Source organism: Embiotoca jacksoni, unplaced genomic scaffold (genome assembly GCF_022577435.1).
Source record: "Embiotoca jacksoni isolate LCO1_2020_lvr unplaced genomic scaffold, fEmbJac1.0.p SCAF_4, whole genome shotgun sequence".
NCBI classification, from domain to species: Eukaryota; Metazoa; Chordata; class Actinopteri; family Embiotocidae; genus Embiotoca; species Embiotoca jacksoni.
In genome coordinates, this window is record NW_027185392.1 from 603456 (window position 1) to 630776 (window position 27321).

The 27321-nt window shown below is 42.8% G+C and overlaps 3 protein-coding genes and 1 long non-coding RNA gene across 4 annotated transcripts; 1 reads left to right on the top strand and 3 right to left on the bottom strand.

Annotated features, from left to right (window-relative positions):
• Positions 1–240: 240 nt before the first annotated feature.
• LOC138209369 (uncharacterized) lies at positions 241–3248 on the bottom strand. The gene is made up of 2 exons (XR_011179155.1): positions 3151–3248; positions 241–711 (listed from the first exon to the last, which is right to left on the bottom strand). It is a non-coding gene; the product is annotated as an uncharacterized lncRNA (long non-coding RNA).
• A 50-nt stretch (positions 3249–3298) lies between these two features.
• Positions 3299–17524, top strand: LOC138209366 (phosphatidylinositol 5-phosphate 4-kinase type-2 beta). Its single transcript, XM_069167907.1, has 10 exons — positions 3299–3986; positions 7005–7102; positions 9362–9458; positions 9566–9718; positions 11817–11963; positions 12771–12809; positions 13122–13235; positions 14530–14791; positions 14904–15007; positions 16275–17524. Exons 1-10 carry the CDS (start codon positions 3840–3842, stop codon positions 16353–16355), a joined length of 1242 nt encoding a protein of 413 aa, XP_069024008.1. The 5' UTR covers positions 3299–3839; the 3' UTR covers positions 16356–17524.
• A 1227-nt stretch (positions 17525–18751) lies between these two features.
• Positions 18752–21637, bottom strand: psmb3 (proteasome 20S subunit beta 3). The gene is made up of 6 exons (XM_069168015.1): positions 21518–21637; positions 20419–20603; positions 20172–20279; positions 19860–20037; positions 19680–19774; positions 18752–18917 (listed from the first exon to the last, which is right to left on the bottom strand). The coding sequence occupies exons 1-6, from the start codon at positions 21518–21520 to the stop codon at positions 18869–18871; spliced, it is 618 nt and encodes a 205-aa protein (XP_069024116.1). The 5' UTR covers positions 21521–21637; the 3' UTR covers positions 18752–18868.
• Positions 21638–21906: 269 nt separating this feature from the next.
• On the bottom strand, positions 21907–26774 carry cwc25 (CWC25 spliceosome associated protein homolog). The gene is made up of 9 exons (XM_069167870.1): positions 26616–26774; positions 25907–26079; positions 25573–25809; positions 25412–25481; positions 25064–25206; positions 24819–24891; positions 24209–24414; positions 23493–23660; positions 21907–23403 (listed from the first exon to the last, which is right to left on the bottom strand). Exons 1-9 carry the CDS (start codon positions 26631–26633, stop codon positions 23292–23294), a joined length of 1200 nt encoding a protein of 399 aa, XP_069023971.1. The 5' UTR covers positions 26634–26774; the 3' UTR covers positions 21907–23291.
• Positions 26775–27321: the final 547 nt, after the last annotated feature.

Consider the following 27321-nt stretch of genomic DNA (forward strand, 5'->3'; position numbering starts at 1 on the left):
AAAACAGCAACTACAACAAAAACAAAAAGCAAATGGCAGAAATAGTATTAAACACTGCATCCTACATTTCCCACAATGCAGCTCACTAGCATCTGTTCACCAGACTGTCTCTGCCTGAAGGAAACCTTTTGTCTTTCAAAAATCCACATTTTCTGCAAACCTGCGGGTTGTTTTATATAAATTTGAATTCTTCAGGTTTCTTTTTCTCGACGTGACAAAAGCTCCTCAAAAACTACAAAATTCAGTTCAATGAAAATGTATTTGCAGAGCAAAATCACCACTGAACACGGTCTCAATACAATATGAGCATAAAGAACAAACACATTAAAATGTCAAAGCAAAACAGTTTAAAAAAAAAAAACATTAATATCTCCCTGGCAAGGAAATATTGAAATAAAAAAGTATACAACTGAAGGGGCCTATTGTTAGGATGGACAACCACCTTTAATTAGTACTGTTAAATATCAATATCAAGGAAATGTCCATGTTAAAGAAAACAATTAAAAAAAAAAGCATGGGGTCGTAGTGGCTGCATGAGGAGATGGTTTAAATTCATTTTAGTCGGTTCTTATTGTAATCTTTATCAGAAAGGTTCCTTTTTAATCTTGATCTTGAAAGCAGAGGTCGTGTTGGCCTCCTGGAGCCAAACTAAGGAGCTGGTTCGACTGCAGAAGGTCCCGAAAGCTGAGGGCCCGTCCTCCGGCTCTCCTCCTGGAACCGTGAACGAGGTGCAGTGTGAGAGACTTCTGCTGGTTTGATTATAAAGAGATTTATAAGAGCAGAACTTTTAACAGGATGCCGATGTTGGGAGGCTCCAATAAGGGAATTAAGTTCCTTCTTGTCAACTCCCAGGAGACATTTTACTTCTGTGTTTGTGTTTGTGTGTTCTTGTTGTCTCATTTCGACGACCCGCCACAAGTTCTCTGCATCTGTGTCACTCTCCTACTTCGTTTACAGTCACCCTGTGTTTCCGCTTGTGTCTCTCGCTTTACCCACCAGAGGTCCTCGGTCTGTCTCCTTGTTCGGCCTCTTACCTGCCTCCTCACCCGCTCCCTGTTCACCTCTTAGTCCCAGCTGGCATCAACACACCCATCGACCCCAATTGTGGTTTTAACGTAGGTTTCCTCGTGGTTTTCGGACTTTGCTTTCCACCGTGCGTTTATCCCTGTTGCCTGGACTTTGTAGTCTTTAGTTTGTATGTAAAGTTCTTTTGTTTCTCCTCATTGTTGTGTCATTGTCATTTGTATTTAGGTTCTTTTCTCTGTGAACTGTGACAGTGTTCTCATGCTACACATGATGAGCAACATACAAGTTCATGTTTAAAATCAGCTGCGAGTCCTTTCAAAGTTGAGTCATTCTGTAATTATATTTTACCTTTATAATATTTTACTGGAGCACTTCTGAGCTACTGACTCTCCCTATACTTATATATCTCATATATCTTTATATGTCTATCTATATATCTCTATATGTTATTTTCTGAATCTCTAGATAGCGATCTATATATTTCTATATCTTTATGTTATTTTCTATATCTCTAGATGGCTATTTATATATCTCTTTATATCTAGCTATAGCCTATATCTCATATATCTATCTGTCTATTTATATATCTCTATATGTCTATATATAAATCTCTATATGTCCATATATATATATATATATATATATAAAAATAAATAAATCACAATTTCTCTATATGTCCATATATATATCGCTATATGTCTATCTATATATCTCTATATATTATTTTCTGAATCTCTAGATAGCGATCTATATATTTCTATATCTTTATGTTATTTTCTATATCTCTAGATGGCTATTTATATATCTCTTTATATCTAGCTATAGCCTATATCTCATATCTATCTGTCTATTTATATATCTCTATATGTCTATATATAAATCTCTATATGTCCATATATATATATATATAAATAAATAAATCACAATTTCTCTATATGTCCATATATATCTCGCTATATGTCTATCTATATATCTCTATATTTCTACATATAAACCTCTATCTATCTATCTATCTATCTATCTATCTATCTTTATCTCTGTTATTCATTTGAACATATAGCTGTTAATGCATTCGTGTGTGAAACTATTTCCCAGATTTTGCACAATGTTGTTAAACTTGTGCCTGTGGTCTCCTGAGGGAAAAACACTGTGCCGTGAGACGTGTATCTATCTCACATCTCAGTTATGCAAAGCTGCGACTTCAGGTGGGGTTTGATGGACATTGGTGTGACACTCTAATGCGACTCCTTATTGCCCGTATTTATTTTTGTATTAACATGGTGACAGGCAGCAGTGGGATCAGTGCTAATTTAATCAGAGCAGAAATGCATGCAATATGTGAAACAATTTTATTATCCAAAATCTGAGAGGATATTATAAATATTACTCTCCACTACTGCCTGAAGTTGTGTACAAGGCTTTAAAGCAGAATTTATATCTTCATGTTGGTCAATAAAACCAACAAAAATGTAAACATAAAGTGAGTAAACAATTTTTTATTTTTTTTTTGGCCTCAGTATTTCTGCAGTCCACCTGATCAAATGATCTCAAGGACAGATACAGGAGATCATTCCTGCCGACCGCAATAAGATTGTACAGTAACTGTACAATAACTCACCTCTGGCAAAATCCATCACATAACAATAACACTGTTGACTGTGTTTCTTGGTTGTTTGTATATAATATTGTATAAAAAATTTCCCCTCGGGGATTAATAAAGTATATACCTACCTACCTACCTACCTATATACTGTATATACTGTGCATTTTATATTTATATTTAACATTTTGTACTGCTATTTTACTACTATTTTATTGCTTTTCTATTTTTCTATTATTATCTTATTGCTTCTGTATGCTGCTGTAGCGGAAAAAAAAAAAGTCCCCTCGGGGATTAATAAAGTATATACCTACCTACCTACCTACCTATATACTGTATATACTGTGCATTTTATATTTTATATTTATATTTAACATTTTGTACTGCTATTTTACTACTATTTTATTGCTTTTCTATTTTTCTATTATTATCTTATTGCTTCTGTATGCTGCTGAAGCGAAAAAAAAAAAAAAAAAAGTCCCCTCGGGGATTAATAAAGTAAAACTACCTACCTACCTACCTACCTAAATGTGGGAACCCCCTGCAGTTCCCCAGGCGGCCTGCTAGGGGGCACTGTTGACTGCGAAGTGCAGGTCCCGGACGCCATCTTGAGGAGACCCCGGGCGTAGCTCTTGGTCGGTGGCAGCTGACAACAATCAAGGAGGGTTCATCATGAGGGGATCACTCACACCGGAGTAAAAACAAACAACAACAACAACCCAAAATTAAAAAAATTAAAAAAAAATAAAAATAAAAAAGGGTCGGCTCGTCACGGAGGGAAGAAGGAAGGAAGAGGCAGCCGGGGTCCGGCGACGGTTCTCCGCTCCCGTTCAAAGCGACAGAGGCTGCGCGCTGTTGAAGCCCGATGGCCGGCTAGCTGCTCCGTGGGCTTCCACCAGCGGCCTGCTTTTATCGGGAGGAGGGGAAGGGAGGTGACGGCGCACAATGCTCTGCCGCTGACTCCCGGTCATCCCCACCCGGAGAGACTCTCTGCGACGACGACGACGACGATGCACTTCTAAGATTCTTCTCAACGCTTTTCACTCGGGATTTTATTTTTTATTATTTTTTTTTTTAATTTTTCCTTTTTTTTTTTTTCCTCCGTGGCGCGCGACCGACAGCGAGCCGCGAGCCGCGACACAAGACAAGCAGCGCGTGCCGTGAACCCCCCCCCACCACCACCACCAACAACCCCCCCAAAGCCGGAGACACCATGTCGTCCAACTGCACGAGCGCCGCTGCGCCCGTCAGCGCGAGCAAAACCAAGACGAAAAAGAAGCATTTTATAGGACAGAAAGTGAAACTATTCCGCGCAAGCGAGCCCATTCTCAGCGTTTTAATGTGGGGTGTCAACCATACGGTAAATACGCGCCCCGGCGTCCTTCCCTTGTGCGGTTTGTTTATGCTCGCTGTTTTGATTTAGCCGGAGCTTCGTTAGCCGGCTTCCTCCCCCACCCACCCTCCACCCTCCTCGTCCCTCAAGCCGGCTTCGAAGCTTCCTCTCGGCCGCGTAAAACATGTTTTGTCTTATTTTTGGTGCACACTCGCCACGTATTGAAGTATTTAGCGGTGTGCTTGGACTGTAATCTGCGGCAGGTTTCAACACGGTTTGCAGGGGAGCTGCTGCTGCTGCTGCTGCTGCTATCACGCCGCGTTTTGCCTCGATTTTTATTTATTTATTTATTTTTATTTTTTGTTTAAGTGTAAGACTTTTAGAAAATATTGCACGTCCTCGACAGATTGTGGCTTTTTTTTTTTTTCTCAGAGCACAAAGTGTGTGGGGGGTGGGGGGGTTGTAGATGTTTTGTGTGGCATCACAAGTCGTGGATGGTGGAGTGTTTCAGTCGTGCCCTGCTGCTGCTGCTGCTGCTGTAGTGCGGGCTCGGAGTGGGAGGGGTGTGACAGGCAAGCCGGAGCAGCAGGTTACACACACGCACGCACACGCACGCATTTTCAGCTGCAGACAGCTGCATGCACGTCGTTCAAATAAACCCGCACTTCACCCTTTCTGCATTTGCACCCTTCTGCATTTGGCGCGTTATTCCATCACATCATTTATCTCTATTAATAGAGCAGAAAATCTCCCCTTCACTTTTGGCTGAGGCTGCCCTGCGGCTATGAAAAGCACAGTGGAGGGCAGGATGGACGCCACAGATGGATGCTGGGGGGGGGAGGGGGTTGCGCCAGCAGTTTGGGGGGGAAGTCACTGTTGCACAGTTTGATTGATGCATTAAAAGCAGCCTCTCAGGTGTGACACTGAAGTATGCACAGTGTTTTCATTTGTGCTCGCGTGGTTGCTTCGCTCTAGGTGTCGGTCCTTTTGTTATTTATTTTTGCTCTTTCATAGCCCTTTTTTTAAAAGAATCAAATGTGTGGTGACCCCATGAATTGTGTTCCCCTCCGATCCAACATTTGCTTATGAAAAGTCACCACGCACAGAGGCACCATTATCGCAGACAAACAGGAGTTGCGTCAATAATTGCCGGAAACTCGGAGGTGGACTTCTCTCGGCACATTTGATCCCGCGGCACCGATTTCTGCGAGAAGCACAAACGCGAGCGCCGGCAGATTCGGCGAAATAATGACGCGGCAAAGAAAATGCCTACTGCTGAGGAATTAAGGGAGCAGCTAATGATATGGTTGTCACTGCAGCGGCTCCGGTATTCGGCGGGTGAACTTTGGCAGCGGGTGTGTGGGTGCAGCGCTCGGGCCCGACCGTCCGAGGTGTGGGTGGGAAGCCGATTCAAGACATCAAACAGAATCCTCATCAAAGCAGCTCGTCGTCGTCTTCTTCCAGTCAGAAGTTGCGTGCGTGTTTAATCGTGGCCGAGCTGTGATTTAGTGGTGGTTTTGCACTTTTCATTTTTATTTGAATGCGGTGTCAGTTGGTGTTCAGGTGATGTACTGCACCACCTGTCGGTTTTTGTGTGACGTCAACAAAACTGATTTACGAGAAGCACAAGTCAAAGGAGTGTTTGTCTTCGCTGCCGACGCTCTTTCGGGACACCGTCATACATATTTCTTAACGTATTACTGCGTCTTGTGATGAATTTGCCTGCACGGGCGTTCACTTCACGCGGGGCACTCTGAAGCTACCAGACTGGATTGTTAAGTTGTTGAAAATCTTGCTCCGAAACTATGTAATGTGCAAACACCTATTAGTGTCACAATTATTTGCTTCATCGCCTAATTGCAATTAATTTAAGATGACCCAAATCATTTCACATAGTTTCCATTCATCAGATGGCGTAGACTCGCAGAAAAGTCACATTTCCACGTTATTCTCTTTTCTTTTGAAGTTTGCCTGACGCTCTTTTAATGACGTCACCTTGTTGCGAGTGGAGAATCGGCATCACCCTCGCACAGTGTTTATTTAGATTTTTGGTACCAGTTTGTCTGTAATTTCTTTTATATATTCAATTTATGTAGGTCATATCTGCCCTGTGCCGTCTCTGTTTAAACAGACGAAAAGGGCAAACTATTTATTTTTTTCTATTGATACGTTCAAAGCTAATAAATGGCTCCTCTTCTTTTTCATAAAGTAATTCATCAAACTATGATTCGACTCATCGTAAAATAGTGCCATGAAATGAACAGGGGGAAAAAAACAAAAAATGTCCTGATTGTGACGGCTCCAACGGCTGTTTACGTTTTCTCCGGTGGCTGAAATGGACCGTTTTGTTGGTCCTTTTATGTTATTAATCTGAAAGTAAAAACTTGGAATCGGATTATGATCAACTTCAGTTGTTTCTATTGGTATTAACACGTAATCGGGATTTTTGCGCTTTACTTTTCAGCATTAGTACTCACCAGGCAGCAGCAGATCCGTGACTGTTTACTGCCCCTTTGCTTTCCCTTGTTAGTGATCTACGCGGAGTTTTTTTTTATTTTTTTTTTTTATGTGTGAAGTTCATCAGCTTTTGCTCTGGATGTGTTTCAGCAGATAAGATCAGTGTCTGGGGGCGCAGCAGCAGCAGCAGCAGGACAAACTGTGTGTTTGGCTGCAGAGTAAATCAGTGGTGCTGGTAGACACTCTCTGGGGTTTATCAGATTCACAGTCACATGAAACCAACGACACATTTTAATCACTACTGTGTGTTTCGGGGCAAATTGAAACACTCTATCTGTATTTTTCTCCACCAATATAACATTTTAAAGCGCTCCTTGTTGCCCATAACGGCAGAATACTTTATGTAGGAGGCTCTAATCGTGCCCAAATAGAAATTGCAAGAAGCCAATATTGTTCCTCTGGTTTGTTATTCCTAAAAAAACAACTAAAAAAAACATTGTGCAATCTGTTTGTGTGAAGATCAGCTGTTTGCAGGATCTTTTTTTTTTCTCATCTCTCGTCTCTCTTTCTCACCTCTCTCTCCCTCAGATTAACGAGTTAAGTAATGTGCCTGTACCAGTTATGCTGATGCCAGATGACTTTAAAGCCTACAGTAAGATCAAAGTGGACAACCACCTATTTAACAAGTAGGTACATCACAGTTTGGGCACTGTTGGGGGGTGGGTGGGGGGGGGGGAGGGGGTCTCTTGAACACACGATGTGCAATCCCGAGTGTAAACAAAAAGGGTCGCGCCTCCGCCGGAGCTCAAAACACCTTCTGTCGCTGCCTCGGCGATGATTGCACATCTTCGGTCAAACTCTCCAATTATATGATAAGACAGCTGCCGTTTATACGGTCAAAAATTACAGGTTGTGCCTTTTTGAGTCTGATCCCACCTGGTGTTAACGTACGATCACGAAGAGGACGGCTTGGAAGTTGAGGTGTGAACACACCCAGGAAGCATCGAGAGCTGATCTGCTCAGACCACGTTCAGAGGTGGTCTGGGACGTACGTGTCCGCATTATTTTATTTTAGCCGCATAAATGTGTCCCGGGAACATTTGAAGGACCACCTGCTCAACTTGCATCCTCTGAATAACCAATAGGAAAATAAAAAAAAACGGTGATTGTGACGACGCAGCTGAACTGTACAGGAAGTAGAAGCGCTTTCCTGCCGACAGCTGCTTACTGAAGGAAAATCTCGGGCCGTCTTAACTGAAGCTGGTTTCGTCAAGCTGTGGAAGAGCCCCGCCCCCCCGGCACAGCTTGTCGACCCGCCGCCGTGCCCTCAAACCTGCTGGAAAGCTGCTGCTAAGTCAATAATCTGAGCCTGAACCCAGGTGATCGGGTCAGGTCTGACGGTTCAGGTTGTGAATTACAAACTCGAGCGTTCGGACAATTTACAAACGTGGAATGAATTTCGATATTCACACTTCTAAAATGAGGCTGCAGTGAGTGAGGACGTCTCGTGTCAAACGTTCTCTCTCTTTATAAATAAACACCGTTGCCGTGCGTGTTTATTTATGTGGAGCATGTGTTTAGACTTCAAGTGGTCACTCGAGATACCTGATCATGTCTCGTGTGAACGGGGGGGTGTGTGTGTGTGGGGGGGTTAATGCCGAACAGGCTCTGAACAGGCTCTTTTAATAGCTCTCTGCACTCATTGGATCCCTTCACAGCAGAACTTTAGGTGGCCTTGTGTCACCTGAATGTGTATGTGTGTATCTGTCTGTCTGTCTGTCTCTGCAGGGTCAAGTTGTAGTCAAAGCTGCACTCAACACGTAACTGAGCAGCTTTGCATTTCAAAGCAGCCGTACAGAACCACTGACGCACTCGGAGAAATATGCAGCAATTATCCACCAAAGTGTGTTCCCTCACCCAACCCCTCCGAGTGCAATCTTCTAAATTGTTTTAATGAACAGCAGCAGCTTGACGAGTTGCTGACAGTTTATTCTGCACTGAACGTGTAACTGTGCAGCGAATTCAAAAAATGTATAACATAAAAATTCCAGGCGATGACGGTTCAAAAAAAACATTTGCGCCGCACTCGTCACGGTCACCAGCCGTCCAATCCCAGCGACGGAGGGGCGGGACAAACGCGGTCAACCACCGACGCTGCTCACTGATTGGTGGGCCGAGTAAAGTAAACTCTGAAGCTGTGAGCGACAGTCGGCACAGCCGGGCTGTCTGTATACCGGGGTGGACAAAATGATTTAAACGCCGAGTAAAATTACTTTTTAACGCGATATAGCCAAGTCAGCATTACAGACTTTCTACCAAAGAGGAGTCCCAAACTATGTTTTATGACATTCGGCAGTTCATATGATTTTTGTGTCGCTTGTTTTGAACGATGCGCCTGCAGTTATAGGCGCAGACCGTACGGCCTCTTCGATGCTCGGTTACACTGCATCAAAGCCTCACGTCCACAGCTGCTGATATGGAATTTATTACGTCCAACTGAAGATATTTACGAGCACAAACCAAACAACAAAAACCGCCACTGAAATGTTTGTCTCGGTGCGATGAGGAGCTGCAATCAAACACAAACCGTTACCCCTTTAGTCATACGAGTTTTGATTTGCTGCTACAGTTTGTTCGTGATCATCGGTTTTTGCCACTTAAAAAAAAAAAAACAGGAGGTCAATGCAAATGGGTCCAAATTCCCCAAATATGCGAGTTTTTTTCTTTGGGAATCTACGTGCTGTTGAGATTTGTAAATTATTAATGAGTTTTTTTCTAGTACTGTCAACTCGGCTTTTTATTAGTCTCTTTCAGGATCCAAACAGTAGCAGGAAGAAAAAAAAAGAAAGCTCAACAATGAACAAACAAACATTGTTTTGTTGCTCATTTTCAGTCACTTGTGTGTGTTGCGCTGACTGCTTCTCTCTCTGTCCTTCTCCTGTCAGAGAAAACCTGCCTAGTCGCTTTAAGTTCAAAGAGTACTGTCCCATGGTGTTCAGAAACCTGAGGGAGAGGTTCTGCATCGACGACCAGGACTACCAGGTGAGACGCGAAAAACAAAGCGTTTCATTCCATGTTTTTAAAGCATCGGTGTTTGTTGTATCCTGAATGAAAATAAAAAATGTTTTTCGGGTCTTTCCTTTTGGCAGAACTCTCTGACCCGGAGCGCCCCGCTCAACAGCGACTCCCAGGGCCGCTTCGGCAACCGCTTCCTGTCCAGCTACGACCACCGCTTTGTAATCAAAACCGTGTCCAGCGAGGACATCGCTGAGATGCACAACATCCTAAAGAAATATCACCAGGTAGATTATTTCAGGGCACTTGACGTAGTAAAGTTCTGACAACGGAGCTTTGCAACATTAGACAAAGGAGTCGGACAATGTGGGGAGAGCAGAGAGAGAAAAGAACAGCGTAGTGATTCAGGACCGTGAACTCATCGCAGACCAGAGACGTGCAGCTCCAGGGCCAGAAGTACCCGCAAAAGATCAGCATACATCCCAATGAAATTGGTGATACAGCACCTAAAAATAAAGGTGATACACTTGAGCAAAACCACAAGGAAATTTGGCTTTTTTTTTTTCTTTTTTTTTTTTAAAATCATTTATGAAACGCATAAATTCACAAATGTAATGTTTCTCTGTGGAAATAGTAACGCCTACCCCTGGCATCAGAAGCGAGGATCGTCCTGTTTAAAAGTTAAAAAAAAACATTGTCTGACATCACCCTCCTTCAGAGGAAAGCTGTTTCAAATCTCCTCAAGGTGACATTCAAATTTGAGCTTCGACTCGGCCGCTCCATTTCTTCTTTTTGAGTCATTCCTCGGCGGATGCCAGCTGGCCCCCAAACCATAATACTCCCACCACCGTGCTTCACAGTTGGTACGAGGCTCTTCTCCTGAAAAGCTGTCTTTGGTCGGCACCGAAACATTTCTGCTGTTACTCTGATCTCTTTGTGTCCAGAGCACATTGAGCCATTAGTATGCATGTTCACTGGTAAACTGCAGTTTTACTCGTGTTCTTTTTGGACGGTTAAATCTTTTTCCTGGCGCGTCTCGCACGCAGGTCAAATGTGTTCGATCTCTTTCTGAGTGCAGTCGGATTCACTTTGATACCAACAGCTTAGAGAGATTTACCTGCTGACGCTGTGAAGGAAGTTTGGGGTTCTTGGAGACTTAATTTTGCACCGAACGGTCCCCTCGGACCGAAATGGGAATCAATTGTGTTGACGCAAACGAAAGGAGCAGCAGCAGTGTCTAAATATACAAGATATAATAAGTTCTTGTTTTATAGCCGTTTAAAGTTGCTGCGGTCACGATATCATTTCAGACTTTTCTTGTCCTTCATCGACCAACACGTTAAACTAGCCAATAAATGAGGAAGTTAAAAGCCTTTCAATGAACAACACCAATTTTTATTTCAAACATTTTTAGATCTTTTGAAATCCCCCCAAAACATCCCCAGGCATTTTTTTCTTTTCTGAAGGCCCTCACAGAGCTCTTTTAGTTGTTTTGTATTCACCTTCATCCTGATGGAGAGTCCCATTAAAAGTGACGCCGACGTCTTTGAATATTAAATCCTAGGTGACTAAACTGTTGTCGTATTCGGTGTACAGGAGAAGAGTGCGTACGAACGGCACCCTCTGGTGGTATTCACCACGTCGTTTAGAGAAATGTCAGGGTGTCGTGGAAGTTCATGTTTGGTTGGATGTTCAGCTGTATGTTGTAATTTTACTCGTGTAGAGTTTGTCTTCGTAACTTAGATAACGGTTTACGTCTGAGGAAAATGTTGATCTGCCTCATCTGTTCTCTCTGGGACTTTTGTATTTCCTGCATTACGTTCCCCTCCCCGTTGGTTTGATAAATTATTAGCCTCTGGCTTCTAGACGCCGTCCACACTGCTGTTGCCTAGCAACGGTGTTTTTACCACTCAACCATTTGCACACAACATCCCATGTTGTAACCGCGAGATCACGAGTTCGATTTGAGCGTTCGATGAACGTCGGCGCCTTCTCACTTTTAACATGTGACTCACCTCCGTTTCCGTTTTATTTAAATTGTGAAAATCACCACAAAGCGTGTCATTTCTTTTAAGTCCGTCACCTCTTTCCCGGAGGATTTATTTATTTATCACCTTCTCGTAGACCCTGAAACCTTAATATCTGCACTGCCGTTTAGGAGAGAAATTCAGTGTGAAGAGAATTAAAAAAAAAAAAAAAAAAAAATCTCCTGTTCATCTAAAATTAAACCTGCATATAAATGAAGTGCTGCAGGAGTGGAAGGACGGCGGAGCGCACGCCGTGTTGCCTTTTTAATCAGCTTGCATACTGTACATTTGATTCCTCACTCCCACTCTCCCCGCTCTGTGCTCTCCTCCCTCCCTCCCCCTCCTGATTTGTGTGCAGTTTATCGTGGAGTGTCATGGCAACACGCTCCTCCCACAGTTCCTGGGCATGTACCGGCTAACGGTGGACGGCGTGGAGACGTACATGGTGGTGACCCGGAATGTATTCAGCCATCGGCTCACCGTGCACCGCAAGTACGACCTGAAGGTAGGACGCGACGCCGACCGCACGCCCACTTTAACAACGTGGTGAAATAAAGTGAAGGCGGCGGCCGAGACGTATGCAGCATAAACAACGGAGACGACCCGTCGACGCCTGAGAATCACAGCAGAAACATCCAGCTACCTCCCGGTCATTTAAAACGTGTATTAGAATGAATAGATTATAAAAAAAAACATTGGTGATGCCCATATACATCACGTACAGACATTTAAAATAATGACCTAACGGTGTGGAAACAGAAAAGTCAAGAAAACTGTGAACATTTTTATTTCCTCACCTGCAGGCAAAACAATATAGTCGAGGCCTTTACAAATTAATTTGACTTTTTATTCCCTTCTAAGAATTTTTTTTTTTTTATTATTATTATTTTTTTTTTTTAACTAATTTCAAAAACCTTGCGTTTCAGAGGGTTGCATGCTGATTGCTAAATAACTTCCTTTATTTTTTTTTGCATTTTTAAAGACCCATTTTTAAGAGATGGCTTGTAGTCGTGCAGGAACATTTTCAGGAGACTACAAACGCTGCTCATCAGTCGAAGTCTGATGATTCTTGGTTTGTGTTGAAGATTACAGTCGACAGCAGCCGTGAACGCGGCACGCCGACTCGGCGCTCGTTCAAACATCCTTTGTAGAAAAAAAAAAAAAAACATCCATCTGTTTCCACTACTGACACTTTAAGAAGACGCTGCTGAGTAGAAACGACTAAAATGCTAAAGATCCCTCTGATGTCTCGTTCACTGATTCTATTTTTATTCTTCTTCTTTCTTTCTTTTTTTTTTAATTTTTTTTTTAGGGTTCTACGGTCTCAAGGGAAGCCAGCGACAAGGAGAAGGTACGTTTTATTTCTGACGGCTGCTGACACGATGGGACAAAAATAAACTCCCCTCGGCTCGCCTCAGAAAACGCACTCGTCCGACGACGGCTAAATGAAGTCGTTATTAGTAAGCAGATGTGTTCTGGTAGTAGCGTGTGCACGGGCCTCATGCTGTTGGCGTGTAACACGCTGTCACTCCGTGTCACTGTCTGCTGTTGTGACTCTGTCCTGTAGTCTTTGTGTGCTCGTCACGTTATGATCGTTATGAATATTTATATCAACGCTCGTGGCTTTAAAATTCTGACGATGTACGTGTTTCTCTCTCTGCAGGCCAAAGAGCTCCCCACTTTTAAAGACAACGACTTCCTGAATGAAGGCCAGAAGCTGCAGATCGGAGACGACAACAAGAAGTACTTCTTGGAGAAGCTAAAACGTGACGTAGAGGTGAGAAGGGTCGGCCGGACGATCGAACACGAGCTGCGGTGAAAATGGAAGACGTGACCACAGACTGGATATAAAAAGTGTTCGTAGCTTCCGGGTCTGAAAAACGAGGCCGGTGCGGAAGCGCCTTAAGCTGCAGTACCACCGAGTGCCACTAGAGGTCGGATCCAAAAAGCCTCCATAGACTCCCATTCAAGTTCTCTCATGAAATTCTATGTCCATACATTTTTCCCACAAGTCATTATGTTGTCATTCGCTAAAGTCACTCCTTCTTATTAGTTTTCTGGTAATCTTTCTGAAAATAATCCCGTCATTAATTGGATATTAGACACAAAACAGGAGTGATGTCACCAACTGGTTTGTGAGCTGCCGATCTGAAGCCTCGATTTCAGATGTTGGCCGTCACCATCTTATACAATACCACAATAAGTTATGGTACGATTTTTTTTTTGGACTTTATATTTCATGAGAAGTTGAATGGGAGTCTATGGAGCCAGCCTCTAGTGGCACTCGGTGGTATCGCAGGTTTAGGCACTTCCACATCGGCGTCATTTTTCAGACCTAGAAGCTACGTCCACTTTTCTATACAGTCTATGGTAAAGCACCAAAATGCAGTATGTTTGGGGGCGTGTCTGTTTGATCGACAGGCCCGTTGGGCAGGTTAAGTTTCCACTGACAGTGGGCGGGGCATTATGTCCTCGAATTGCCAATCGGGTCGAGTCAGATCCACCACTCGCTCCTCTCCAGCTCGTCCCAATGTGGTCACCTTCGTAAATAAATGCAGGACTTTTTATCACCTTTTTTTGAAGGCTGTTTTTTTGTGGTGAACCTGCAGATATTCAGTATGAATGTCGATACTTATCTCAGGCTGTCGCACCGATTCAGGCTTCACTTTTTGGAAACATAAACTAGGGATGCGTATTTCAAGCAAAACTACGATTGGAAATTCGCTCTGAACTGTTCGATTTTTCTTCGACTATCGGGATAGTTTTACCTACAAACCTGCGGACCCCCGAAAGCAGCGTGTTCTTCTTCTCCCCGGGTTATTTAATGCCGGCTGTCGGGCAACTTTTAGGGGAATTACCGCCACCTTCTGACGGAGGTAACACATTACAGCCGGGCGCCGGTAAAAACAAATAAAGAAGAACCAAAGTCTTGCGGACTAATACATTTTGGAGATTGATGGATGATTGCTAAACTCGTGTCAGTTGTGACCTGAAGAAAACCCAAAAGGGACCCAAGACGTGTTGGCAAAGCGGTTTCACTGTTGTGTTGTTGTTGTTTTTTACCGTGTCAGTTCCTGGCCACCCTGAAGATCATGGACTACAGCCTCTTGGTGGGCATCCACGACGTGGAGCGGGCGGAGCAGGAGGAGATGGACGTGGAGGGCGCGGGGGAGGAGGAGGAGTACGAGAACGACGGGATGGGAGTCGGCGTCCTCACCGGCTCCTTCGGCACGCCGCCCGACAGCCCCGGGAACCCTCTGAACTGCGGGGGCTTCTTCGGGCCCGGGGAGTTCGACCCCTCGGTGGATGTTTACGCAATCAAGAGCCACGACAGTGAGAGTTTTATTTATTTTGCACTTCGATGTAAAGAGCCTGGCAGCTGTTGTTGTTGTTGTTGTGGTGGTGGTGGTGGTGTAAACCCTCCCGATGTGTTGTTGTTCTCCAGGCGCTGTGAAGAAGGAGGTGTACTTCATGGCCATCATCGACATCCTCACGCACTACGACGCAAAGAAAAAAGCTGCACATGCTGCCAAAACTGTGAAACACGGGGTGAGTGTGTGTCGAGGCTTCGATCAAGACCGCAGACAAATCCGATTTGTTTCTCGGATCAGATGGCAGATTTACAAAAAAATAAATATATAAATATATTTAAAAAAAAAAAAAAAAAAAGTCTGTACACCGTGAAACCGCGGAGAGATTAAAGAGGCGTTGGTTGGTTACAGATTTAATCAGCAGTGTCATCATCTGGTTATTTAGAGGACGTCCGTCAATCATTATATATAGCGTTATATCCCAGGATGCTTTGCGGCTGTTGGCTGAAAATGCTCTCGCTCCATACCGGACCGATTCATTCGTTCAGAACGCTGCTTTTCTCTGTTTTATGTCGTTGATGTTGAACGTCTTTGGGTTTTGGACTGTTGGTCAGACGAAGATTAGAGTTTGGTAAATTGTGGGATGTTTCAGTTGTTGTTCTTTTTTACAAATATCTTCTATTAATCAACTACTTGTTATATCAAAGCAAGTAGTTGCAGTAAATCATTCCCCCCCCGGAAATTATGATCCCGTGATCGCAATAATAAGCGCAAATTCCCACAATTGTTCTGCAAAAAAAAAAAAACATCGTCAAAAGAAGCTCTGCTGAAAGTATCGCAGCGTAAAGTTACATTTCCAAATGAAACTCTCTTTACTACCAAAACTAAGAGTTCATTTCCAACCAGCGAGGCTCCGCCCCCTCTCCTCTCACCAATCAGAACAAACTGCTGCCAGCTGACAGGAAGTGACGAAATGTGGTCTTATGATGGGAATGAGGAATATGTTAAACGAGTTTTCTCCACACTTCCGGCTGGAAGAGACCGAACTTTGTTTTAGTGTTGAATGAACGTGATTTAAAAAGCATGTAAAGCTCTTATTGTGACAGCAGATGGAGCTTTCGTTTTCTATAGTACAGTCACAGACTGTCTGTTCTGCAAAGCTACGACACTTTTTCTAAATATTTCTGTGATGTGCAGCAGGATTATTATCACGGGAAGATCGGGGAAATATATTTCTGACTTCTTTTTTTTTTTTTTTTTTTTAATTGCTGCAATTTTACCACAAAAAAAGTTCACTTCAAACTCCATAAATTACATCACAATTTTTGAGAATATCGGCCACAAAATAAAAACATTTTGGTCAAAACGATAAAAAAAAATAAAAAAACAACCCTCGGTGAAATCCTGGAGGGATTGATAAATATTGTTTTACAAGTTGTCCATCAGATCCTGTTGCTTCATCCCGTCTCCTCCTCTTCCTCCTCTTCCTCCTCTGTCGTCTTCAGGCGGGGGCCGAGATCTCGACGGTGAATCCGGAGCAGTACTCCAAACGATTCTACGAGTTCATGTCCAACATCTTATCATAGACTCATCATCTCCCGGCCTCGGCCCGCTCACTTCCTGTCGTCGACGGCGACGCCGCCGCTCACCTTTTTTATTTTTTATTTTTTTTGGGTTTGTTTTTTTTTTCTCCTGCGTCGCTCCGTCTCACCAAACTTCCAGAGCGTCCTCCCACTAGGAAGGACGCAGCAAGCCTGTTACACTCTCCCCTACCGCCTCCACCTCCTCCTCCTCCTCCTCCTCATCAATGTCCTCACTGAATCTGGATCCCAATAAATCTCCCTGTCCTTTCTGTTTCTCTTTTTTTTTTTTTTTTTTTTTCTACTCTCCAGTCCTCCTCCGCCACCTCGTCGCTCCTCACGCCAGCACGGAAACTGTCTCACTAATGCCTTGAACGAGTGTGTCAGCTTCAGCAGTTAACAGTCCGTCAGTAGAGTCTTTTCAGTTTCTGTTCATGTTGTTGTTGTTGTTCTTATGATTTCTGCTAGAGACACACACACACACACATACATGCACACGCACACGCGCGCACAATGGTCAGATTGCATGACAAACTCTCCTACAGTCGCCATCAAGGCTCTTTCTCTCTCTCTCTCTCTCTCTCTCTCTCTCTCTCTCGGAAACAAAAAGATTTTTAAGAAAAATGTACTGCTGACGAATTTGGATCGACGGGGGACAAACACATTAATATTTAACGGTGTATTAAGTAAATGAATGCAATATCAAAAAAAAAAAAAAAATGCATGGCTGACGTGTACATGAGACTCCACCAGTCAAAACATCAAACCACTGAACTTTAGCATCTGAGTGTTACAACTTAGAAAAAAAAAGGAAAAAAAAAACAGCAAAAGAAAAAACCCTTAAAAAAAAAAAAAAACAACTTCGGTGTTTGAATGTTCTGTTGCCATATTGTTTCTGGATATTTTTGAACTTTTAACCGTGAGCTTGGTGGAGGTCGGTCTAAAGGAAATTTAAAAAAAAAAAAAAATTTAAAAAGAAAATGTCATAAAAAGGGGAATTCTGCAGCAAATACTTGTTTTATTACCATAAGGATCATTTTTATATCTTGTTTACATTAATGTAGCAATTTTGTGTTTGTATACAGTATTGTTTTGTTACCGACAGACATTAGGAAAAAAAGAGAAAGGTTACTTGAAAATGATTCATTGCATATTAAAGGGAGTTTTAAATTGTTTTCTGTCGTTTCGCTCTTCTTTCAGTTTCAGGCTTCAGTTTCTGACGGTTGTCGTGTTTTTGTTCGGTTTTTCAAACTTTAGCTTTCAATTTTAGGAAGAATCTCGACAGGCGTGTTGAAAACCTTCATGCCGTGACACAGGAAGTTGATGTTCCAAGGTCAAACGATGCTCCAAACCTCACCAAACTTCGCAAATGCGTCGGGGCAACAACTTTCGTGAGTTTTTGAAGATGTTAAAAGCCGCCGAAAAAAGACTTTTTATTATAAAGAATAATAAGGAACGAGATAGAGAAAAGAATTAAAACTGCAAGCGGGAATATACGGACCCTCGCGGGGCGGCACGTCGGGGATCCGGCGGGTCGGTGCCGCCGGCTCCCCGACGTGCCGCCCCGCGAGGGTCCGTATATTCCCGCAGCGTTTGAGGGCTCGCATATCACTGCTCAGTTTTAATTCTCTTTGTTCCTTTACAAATTCAGTGTCATTATCCCGATGGAGGTTGTTGAAATGGAGCATTTCATTTGCAGTGTTGGAGGTCAAATGATCGAAAACCAACTTTTGCTTTCAGTTTTGGAGACTTAAAAAAACAAAACAAAAAAAATCGCCGAATCGTTGAAACCGCTTCCAGACCCGATGCGGAAGCACCACGACACCGGTGGACGTGTTTTGGTGTGATTTAAAGCGTGATTTTGTCGGCCCCGTTATAACAACACTTCCCACAATGCCGTTCTATTGGATATTTGTTTTGTTCGACTCTTCCTATCCGCCGAACACATGAACCCGTCAAACTCTACGTCCCTCGGTGAGCAAATAACGGCTTTGATAAATGTTTCAAACGTGTCAACTCCACATCAGACATTATAAAACAGTACTACCGATGCAAAGGTTTCAGTACATAGCTCTTAATGTATGCGGCTGAATCCAGCGTTTAAGTTTGAAAGTATTATTTTACTGACGGTATCACATATGTAGTTTGTGATTTAAATTATTAACCCCAGAAAAATCACAACTTTTGATCTCCCGAGTCGTCCGATAACGAAACTGGCTTCTTGATTTTTCCGGAATTTTTTTTTTTTTTTGAAGGGTTAGAAAACCTCTCTGCAACGGTGTCGGTCACTTTTAAAAAGAACTGGGGCGCAAAAAGTAGAGAGAAAGTTTTAAATCGGACAATCCTGCCTTCATCTCCTTCTTTTGAAGTTGAATCGGGTTTAAATGACAACATGAGCCGTGTTTATTCTTTAAACCTACGTTCTTTTATTGAACCGCATCGATAAGAAAAAAAAGAAAAGACAGCGTACAGGCATTTTTATACAAAACGTTTGTGTTGGTGAAGCAGAACCAGGAGCTCTAGTCCATCCGGGCCTTTAGGGTCCGCGTGGTGATCTTGTCCTTCTCACTGCGGGAGAAAAAGAAAAACGTGTCCCGAGAGTCCAACAAAACAAAGTCCGGTGTCACGCAGGAGGCGTTCAGGCGCAGCGCTGAGCTGTAGGACAACTGTGTTTTGGACTAATTTCGCAAAGTTACACGCATTAAAAAATATTCGTCAGGTCGCGTTTTATAGGCGGGTCGATGGTGCGAAACACGAACAATCGCAACGACAAAAAAAACTTCCTGGAGGCTTTTTTCCGGCAGATTTTCTAAAAAATGTTGTTTTAAACACTTTTATTTTAGGCGTAAAATTGTGGGAATCAGACAAAAAGGTGAAGGAAGAAAACGGAAAGAAAAAGCTCTACCTGATAAAGGAATAAATATGTAACCACTTCCTGTGATAATAATCCTGCTGCACATCACGGAAATATTTGAGCTCTAATCTCTTTTTATTTTATTTTTTTAACTTGAATTTATTGAAGAGAACCACGGGTTGAGAAAAGTGACTAAGGAAATTTCTAAAAATGACGCAGCTTTACAGAACAGACTGTCTGCGACTTTAATATAGAAAAACATAATATAGAAAGAAATCGAGGGAATTTTTTTTTTTTTTAATCACAAGCTCACGCAAATATTTTTTGCTTGAATTTCTATCAACTGTTTCCAGGAGGGGACGGCATGAGACGCCCGTGTTGACGGCTGGATTTAAATAAGAGCGTCCACGCGGAGGACGGACGACCGAAAGCCAGAGCTGTGTCAACGCGGCCTGTCCCGCGCGTCCTGTACTTACATGACGTGTACGACGACTCCCATTCCCGACACGGCGTCTCTGTCGACCGCGTTCAGCATCGCCTGCGAGATGGTCTCAAACAGGTCCTCTGGTTCCTGCACAAAAACAACACTCGGGGAATTTTTAAACCGAAAAAGACAAACAAAAAAAAAAACAAAGAAACCTTGTCGCGGTACTGACCATGTCCGGCTCCCACAGAGATTCACACATGCCGTACATCTGCTCCGAGCAGGTGCCGCTCACCACGAAGTCCTCCGTCACCATCGGGCAGCCGATCAGATCCAGGGAGCAGATGAACGGCTCGAAGGTTTTCGGGTTGAGTCCGGCGATCACGGGCTCGATGTAGTACGGCCCGAACCTGAAAGAGGGGGGACAAAAAAAAAACAAAAAAAAAATCGCACGTTCGGTGTTTACTCCATTTGAAGTAGGCCACGCTCCCCCCCTCCACCCCTCTCCCCCCCTACATGGGTCTCGGGTGTTCTGATGACTCACCTCCTCTCGTACAGCAGGTTGGACACCATGCTCATGAAGGTTTTGGGTTTGATCTGGCGCCCCTCCTTCAGCTCATACAAGTTCAGTCTGAATTTGAGCCTCTGAGATCTGCGCACAAGAAAACCGGTCACCGCCAGCGACGTCAGAGAGACCCGGTCGCCGTGGACCGAGACTTCAAATATTAGTCGAAACGGCGATCGTGATGACGGGGGTTTTTTTTTTTTTTTTTTAGGTCGGAGACACTCACACTGTCTGAACATCCGTCGCCAGCCCGGCCAGCCCGATGAACAGCCGGTCTCCCATCGGGAAGATCTTCTGGAAGTCTGTGGTGACCATCTGAGCCTGAATCCCAAACCTGCGGTCGGCCGCGATCGCCACGCAGTTCTTCCCCCGCATGGCCATGACGGCCCCGCCGTTATACGACATAATAGACTGGATGAAGGAGGAGGTGGGAGGAGGAGAGGAGGAGTCAGTCAGGGCCAGAACAATTAATTAAATAAAATTATCAGCAAGAACCATGTTATTTAAAAAGTAATTTATTCTTTGGTCCATAAAATATCACAATCTCTCAAAATCCAAGTTCATTGAGAAAAACAAAAGGCATTAATCGATTATAAAAACAATTTCACCCCAACTTTTAAACATTAAGAATACACTGTAAAAAAAAAAAAAAAAGAAATTGCACAATTTTAATTTTGGGAAAAACGTGAATTTTTTTCCAGACGGATGATCCTTAAAAACTCCAACCGAAGTACGAGCACCTAAGAGGGGAAGAAACTCTGCACACAAACACACAAACACGTCAACATGGAGACGATTGAAACTGGAAAAAAAAACAAAAAGAAAATAAAAGTCCAAATTTGTAAGTTTTAAATAAAGACGAAGAGAAATCTGAAATATTTCAGTGAATCCAGTGAAGTTCCGGTGATGCTATGATTAACGTCGGGCGGTGCTGACGTGGTCATATTCCTCAGTTTGTTTTAATTTTTATTTTAGAAGGAAAATATTCCTAAAATTAAATTTAGAATAAACCTGCGGCGGAGAGCTAAAGCTAAGCTAACTTTAGCTTTCCGGTTTTCACTGTCGTTTAAGATTTTTATTATTATTATTATTATTATTATTCCGCATCATAAACTGTAACATCTCAGAAACGTAAAAGTAAATTATGATAACTTGTTAAGTTTACAAATCATTCTTAATATTGACGTTAGGGAGCATGCTAACGTCTATTAGCAACATTAGCTTAGCCCGCTTCTCTCGCGACCGTTCATTAATTTTAGAGACTTTTTTTTTTTTTTTCCCGGACAAACATCGAGCCTGTGATTTTAAAACCGTGATGTTCTTACCATGGTGACGGTGTCGCTGGTTATTCCTCTCCGCTGCAACCCGGTAAACTCTTGCTTCCTCCGGCGCTTTCAAGAAACGACGGGCTACTAGCTTCTCGAGAGTGACTACACGATTTAGAGAAACAAAAGATCACACAAGCGTGACTTTTCTACGTCATCGCAAGCAGCGCGAATGTGATTGGATGAGTAAAAAAAAAATATATATTCTGCGCTGTGATTGGACGACAAGAGCCGTTGCGAACTAACGCGTGGATAGTTTGGTGGAGGAGTGTTAAAGTGAAATTAAAACCGGAGGGGTTCGGGTGTTTCCGCCACTCTCACCGAGCGAGGTACGCAAACGACGATTGGTTTTTCAAACCGAGAAGTTTAAAACGAGACTCGGCCCGACTTCAGATACTTTTTATTGAACGTTATTCCTGCTAATACGGAAAAAAACCATATATTTATATTGTCAGTAACCACTCAATTTAATAAACAACAAATTGACCCTTCTGTTATGTTATGTTGTGTTGTTATGGGACAATTTGACCCGTTTCAGAGTTTTAAAAAAATATATATTTAAAAAAAATTTGACTGGACTCAGTGTAACAGACATGTGAATGGGAAATTACTAATTTAATGTATTTGTTATCTTCCAGACACCACAGCCTGGTTTATTATGGTACCAAATGAGGGACGAAATTTCTGAAAAGGATTCATAAGGATGCCAAGTTCAGCAAGGTAAATAATACATGTATGGTTGAGATAAAAAAAAAAAATATTTTTTTTTTAAACATAACTGTCCCTACAGCTGGCTGCTGGTTCCAGCCTAAGTAAATCAAGATGAGAAAATCACAGGCTTTGTTTTATCAGTGTTTTGTCATAACTATTCTGTACATTTCTAGATAAATATAATCATGACAGTCCAATATCTTGTAAAACAACCAGCTGCAACCATAGCATGAAAACCCTGAATCAACATACTATCGTGAAATAATAGTATCAAAGAAATAAGTAAACAAAAAACGATAAATACATCTTTTTTTTTTTTAAAGAAAAACAACTGCATCTTAAAAGTAAATCTTGATAAGTAAAGGATTGAAAGAAGTGATTACACTAAATATAGATCAAATTGAGATAAAGACAATGTTTATGGAAAGAAGTGTACATTCACTGGGTCAATCTGCTAATGCTGTTCCTTTTTAGTCAAATATAAACAGGATAAATGTGTCGTCACAGGACAAATACATTTTACATACTTCAGTACCAGGGCGTGGGACGAGTAATATAGAAATCCTGTCTCCGTGAATTATGAATACAAATTCTCACTATACAAACTGAAGAAGCAGTCAATTTATGTGACCTGCACCTGCTCTGTTAATTATGAGGTTATTTATGATTGTAAATTCAGCAGAATCTGAAGGCTAGAGTTCCCCCAGTGATAACATAGACTTGTTTTAAGAAGAAAAGAAAAATACGTAATGTAGCTGCAGAGTTTTTTTTTTATACCACTTACAGTATAAACATATATTAAAAAAACAACAAAATTTGAGATAAAACTCATTCTGTAAAACCAAAACCAAATTGTACAAAGTTTCCATCACATGAACCTTTTGAAGGGAAGTTTACGTAGATGAAAGTAGCTGAAACAGGTCGGACACGTAAAACCTTTTGTTTTTGTCCGAAATATCAATAATGTGGAATCTGCTTTTCAAAATAAAAGCCACGGGCCGGAGCCGCTATTTGGCCTCCTGACGGCTTCGCGAGTCTCTACGAGCGTCTCCGGTCAGTTCGTTCATCTCTTCATGAAGTTGTCGAGCGAGGCCGGCGTCCTCTGGATGGAGTGGATGTTCCTCTTCACTCTGTCCTCCAACGACGAGCTCGCCGCGCTCTCCAGCTTCATGTCGCTGTCGGGGAGAAAGAAGGTTGAGCGTTACGCGATTAAATCGACGATTTAACGACGAAGCGTCCCGTCATCTCTCGACGCCGAACTCACTGGATGAAGCCGGCGTGGCGCTCCTGCTTGACGTTCTGCTCCCTCTGCTTCTCCTGCTCCTCCTGCCTCTTGTACCTCCTCACGTTGTTCTCCCGGTCCTCCTCGCGTTGCTTCGCCTCGTCCATCATCTCGCGCCTCTTCCGCTCCAGCTCGTCCACCGAGAGCTTCCTAAAATTAGCCGATTTCAAGAAGACTTTATGTGACGCATTACTGTTCGAACGGTGTTTTGCGATCACCTTCAGGCAGATAATCGCATCAAAATAAATAAATGGTGTTTGAAATGCTGGCAACGTAAACGGCACCGCAACGAGACATTATAAACCTACCGGCACTAAAATGATGACTCCGGGTCGTACAGTAGGCAAAAAAAAAAAAAAAAAAAAAGTCTTCAACATAAACTAAACTAGAATAATTCTCGCTAGATTAGAAGATCAGGGGCCTGATTGGACAGTTCGGGGCTTCGGCCACGTTTAGTTTAATTCATTGGTGGCGGGAGAACTCGTGTAGCAACATGTGTGGACCAGGGCACAAAACAAAACAAAGACTTGTGTTGTGGATTGTGTGCATGTGGGTGAGGATCGAGTGGGCGGTGAAGTTGTGCTCAGCGTGTGAATATTATAAAAGGTGAAGTCGTGGTTCGGTTGGTGAGAGCGAGGTGATCAGGGGAGGTGACGGGTTCGGGTGCAGGTGGGTGATTCTAGGAGATTCTCTCTTACTTGGACACGTTGTTCTTCTGCCGCTGGTGGCGCTCTCTCTGCGGGCTGCCGGCTCTCGGCTCCGCCTTCTTGTCTCCTCTGTGCGAGGAGGACGAGTACGAGCGGGCGTCCCGGTTGTTCCTTTGAGGCGAGCGGGATCGGCTCCTGTCGCGGCGCCCCGAGTGGTTGGGCGGCGCCGAGAACTGCTGGTGTCGGCCTGCGGGGACCTGACGGGGGGAAGGAGAGGGGAGGGGGGAGGCAAACAGAAAGGTAAACTTCACGGTGGAAAAGACAGCAGTGTGTGTGTGTGTGTGTGTGTGTGTGTGTGTGTGTGTGTGTGTGTGTGTCCTCTTCTGTGAAGAGTGTTTGGCAGTTAAACAGACGCCGAGCAGCTGTTCGTCATTCCTGATGTCTTTTTCTCACGTAGAAGTAAGAATATTGTCCGAAGACGCCTCCGGTAAATATCGCCTTTTCAGCAAGTGTGCCAACATGGAGAAGCTCCGTTTTTCAATGTGAGAACACTCGAACAAAATCTAAAACTGTGACGTGGAGAAACTCTAAAAACATATTTTGGATTCAATGTGTAAAAAAAAAAAAATCTATCCGACGTGAGGCTTTGCTGCTCACTGACCTGCAGGCCGTAACCTGGGATATGATGAGAGCGAGACTTGGAGTCTGTTGACGATTCATCTCGTGAGTGATACCTGAAAATATATATCGATTTTTTTTTTTTAAGAAAGAAAGAAAAAGATCATTAAAACTGTTTATTCGACTGATAATAGTGAGAATTTAATTATAGAAAACAAAAGATCGTTGTTAACAAGTTAAGCATCACGCATTAATGTCCTAAACATTTCTACCATCTTCTTCACACACCTGTGTTTCTTCTCATCTTCCTCGTCCGAACTCGAACACCTCCTCTTGTGCTTCTTCTCCTTCCTCCTCTCTTTGTCTTTCTTCTCCTTCTTTTCCTTCTTCCTCTTCTTTTTCTTGTCTTTCATGTCGAGATTTTGTCGCAGCTGTAAAAAAAAAAAAAAAAAAAACAACAACTCATGTTTAACCATTAATAATAATAACTCTACTGTAGGCGACTATAAACACGTGCTTTGAATTTGTAGTACTTGATAACATGATGAACTACAGACACGGCAGCACCCTTTTTTTCACCTGTCGTCTCGTGGTAATAAAATCTCCAAATAAAGGTCATTACATGTAACTATTTACCATTTCTTTGATTTTCCTCATCTTCACTGGATTCGTCAGGACTTCTCTCTTCTTTTCTTCCTCGCGTTTCCTTCAGGACACAAATAAATCGTGAGTACGATAATTTACGACTTTTGGCAATATTTCCAAAAAACAAAAATTAAGAGGCAAGACTCGCGGACCGGATTTGAAACAGGGGGTCTTCCCTGATCTTGGCGGCCAGGTCGAGGGTGGAGGCGGGGGTGACGGGGTTGAAGATGGACCCGGGCAGGAGGCCGGTCTCGGTTGACGGGCCGCTTTCGGGCTCCTCGTACTGGTCGGTGATCTGCTTGTCGATGGGGCGTCCCATCAGGTACTCGTCCCTGGACACCTGACCGGCCGGGCCCTGGTACATCCAGTCCAGCCGGTCGTCCTTTTTTCTGTCGCCGCGCAGAAGAAATACAACACGACTGTCAGACACGATCGTTTCGTTTCAAGCAACGTCCAACGTCTCCTTCTGGAGAGACACCAACTCACTTTATGGCTCCGGAAACCTCTGCGAATTTTGTCATCTCTTCTCGAGCTCGCTCCTCTTTCAGCTCTTTCTGGAGCTCCTCGATCTTCTTGCGTTCGGCCTCGAATTTCTGCTCAGCTTTCCAAACGCGCTCGATGTTTTTCATAGTCTGGGGGTGCCAGCTCTTTTTCAGGTTCTGGTAAAAGACGAGTTAAAAACATCAAGCAGTGACAAAATATCAGGTGGTAGCTTCAGTGTACAAATGACAGCAAGAGAATAAGCATCCAAGTTTCTAATGGGGACAGGTTTTTAACCACCATGGCAGGACAAACCCACTTTGATGATCCATTTATATGACCTAACAACGACATAAGCAATCTTTAACTTCTTCAGGTATATTCGGCAACGAAATTAATAAATATCAACGATATCTCATATCTCAAAATTGACTATATTATTCAGCTAGATGTACTAAAGCGAGCCAGCTTCTAACAACTTATATATGTTAAAAATGTGAGAACAAAAGGGAGCAAGGTGAAAGTGAATGAACATTGATGAACTGAGGTTCCTAAAAAAAAAAAAAAAAAAATCTCGCCTGAACTTTCCACTCGTGTCCTAAAAACTCTATAAAGGAGACGAGAATTCAGAAAACATCCTTAAACTCAAATTCTGCATTAGCATTTTATCTCCCCAGCGGGAGCGCGCGTCGTCAAAGGTTTAGTTTATACTCACCAGATCGCCTCCTCCCATCTTGAAATATGTGTCTTTTCAGCCCAACAAGAAATGGAAATGAACAAATATGATCTTAACCGATAGAAGAAAAAAAAAAAACAAGGTGGAAAGACGAAAAGTCCACCGCCGGCTAGAAAATGGAGCGACCACCGCTTGCGTGTGATGCGTCTCGCGTATTTCCTGTTTTTGCACAGTTCTACTTCCGGTATGAGCTCATGGTGCCTTCACCGGCCCGTTAAAAGCTCCGACATTACAGAGCTACTTGTCCCTTCAACAAGTATTTGTCGAAAGTATTCTTTTCCTTATTTATTTTTTTTTTTTTTTTGCTATGAAGTAATTGTACAAACTGTATTAAATATATCGTACGTAACCAGAATGTTCGCATTGCTGTCATGATGCCTATTAATTAATCGATTAAATTGCTTTTGACAGGGAAAATACAGCATCCTGTCTTTGAACACCACAGTCCCAGAAACTCGTCTGAATCTTGTCTTAAAATAATTTATTAGGTGTAAAGAGGCCAATTTCATGTGGATTAGCAATAACAAAATAATCAGAAAAATAAAATAAAATCAAGTTGTTTTTTTTAACTCATTGGAATTCTAAAAACTACAACTGTTATTTTCTTAAAAACAGCTTCATAGAATATTCCAGAGTATATTTTTTAATGATTTATAGGCTCTTTATTGGCCAGCTATTTGTATCA

What these genes read in the sequence shown, in the direction of transcription:
- LOC138209366 (XM_069167907.1), top strand. Translation starts at nt 3,840, where the DNA reads ATGTCGTCCAACTGCACGAGCGCCGCTGCGCCCGTCAGCGCGAGCAAA. An exon ending in AGCTAAAACGTGACGTAGAG is followed by an intron (nt 13,236 to 14,529) that starts GTGAGAAGGGTC and finishes TTACCGTGTCAG; the next exon opens with TTCCTGGCCACCCTGAAGAT. An exon ending in CCAAAACTGTGAAACACGGG is followed by an intron (nt 15,008 to 16,274) that starts GTGAGTGTGTGT and finishes TGTCGTCTTCAG; the next exon opens with GCGGGGGCCGAGATCTCGAC.
- psmb3 (XM_069168015.1), bottom strand. An exon ending in AACCTGCTGTACGAGAGGAG is followed by an intron (nt 20,038 to 20,171) that starts GTGAGTCATCAG and finishes CCCCTCTTTCAG; the next exon opens with GTTCGGGCCGTACTACATCG. An exon ending in CTCTGTGGGAGCCGGACATG is followed by an intron (nt 19,775 to 19,859) that starts GTCAGTACCGCG and finishes GTTTTTGTGCAG; the next exon opens with GAACCAGAGGACCTGTTTGA.
- cwc25 (XM_069167870.1), bottom strand. An exon ending in GAAGATGAGAAGAAACACAG is followed by an intron (nt 24,892 to 25,063) that starts GTGTGTGAAGAA and finishes ATATATTTTCAG; the next exon opens with GTATCACTCACGAGATGAAT. An exon ending in TCCCAGGTTACGGCCTGCAG is followed by an intron (nt 24,415 to 24,818) that starts GTCAGTGAGCAG and finishes TCCCCCCGTCAG; the next exon opens with GTCCCCGCAGGCCGACACCA.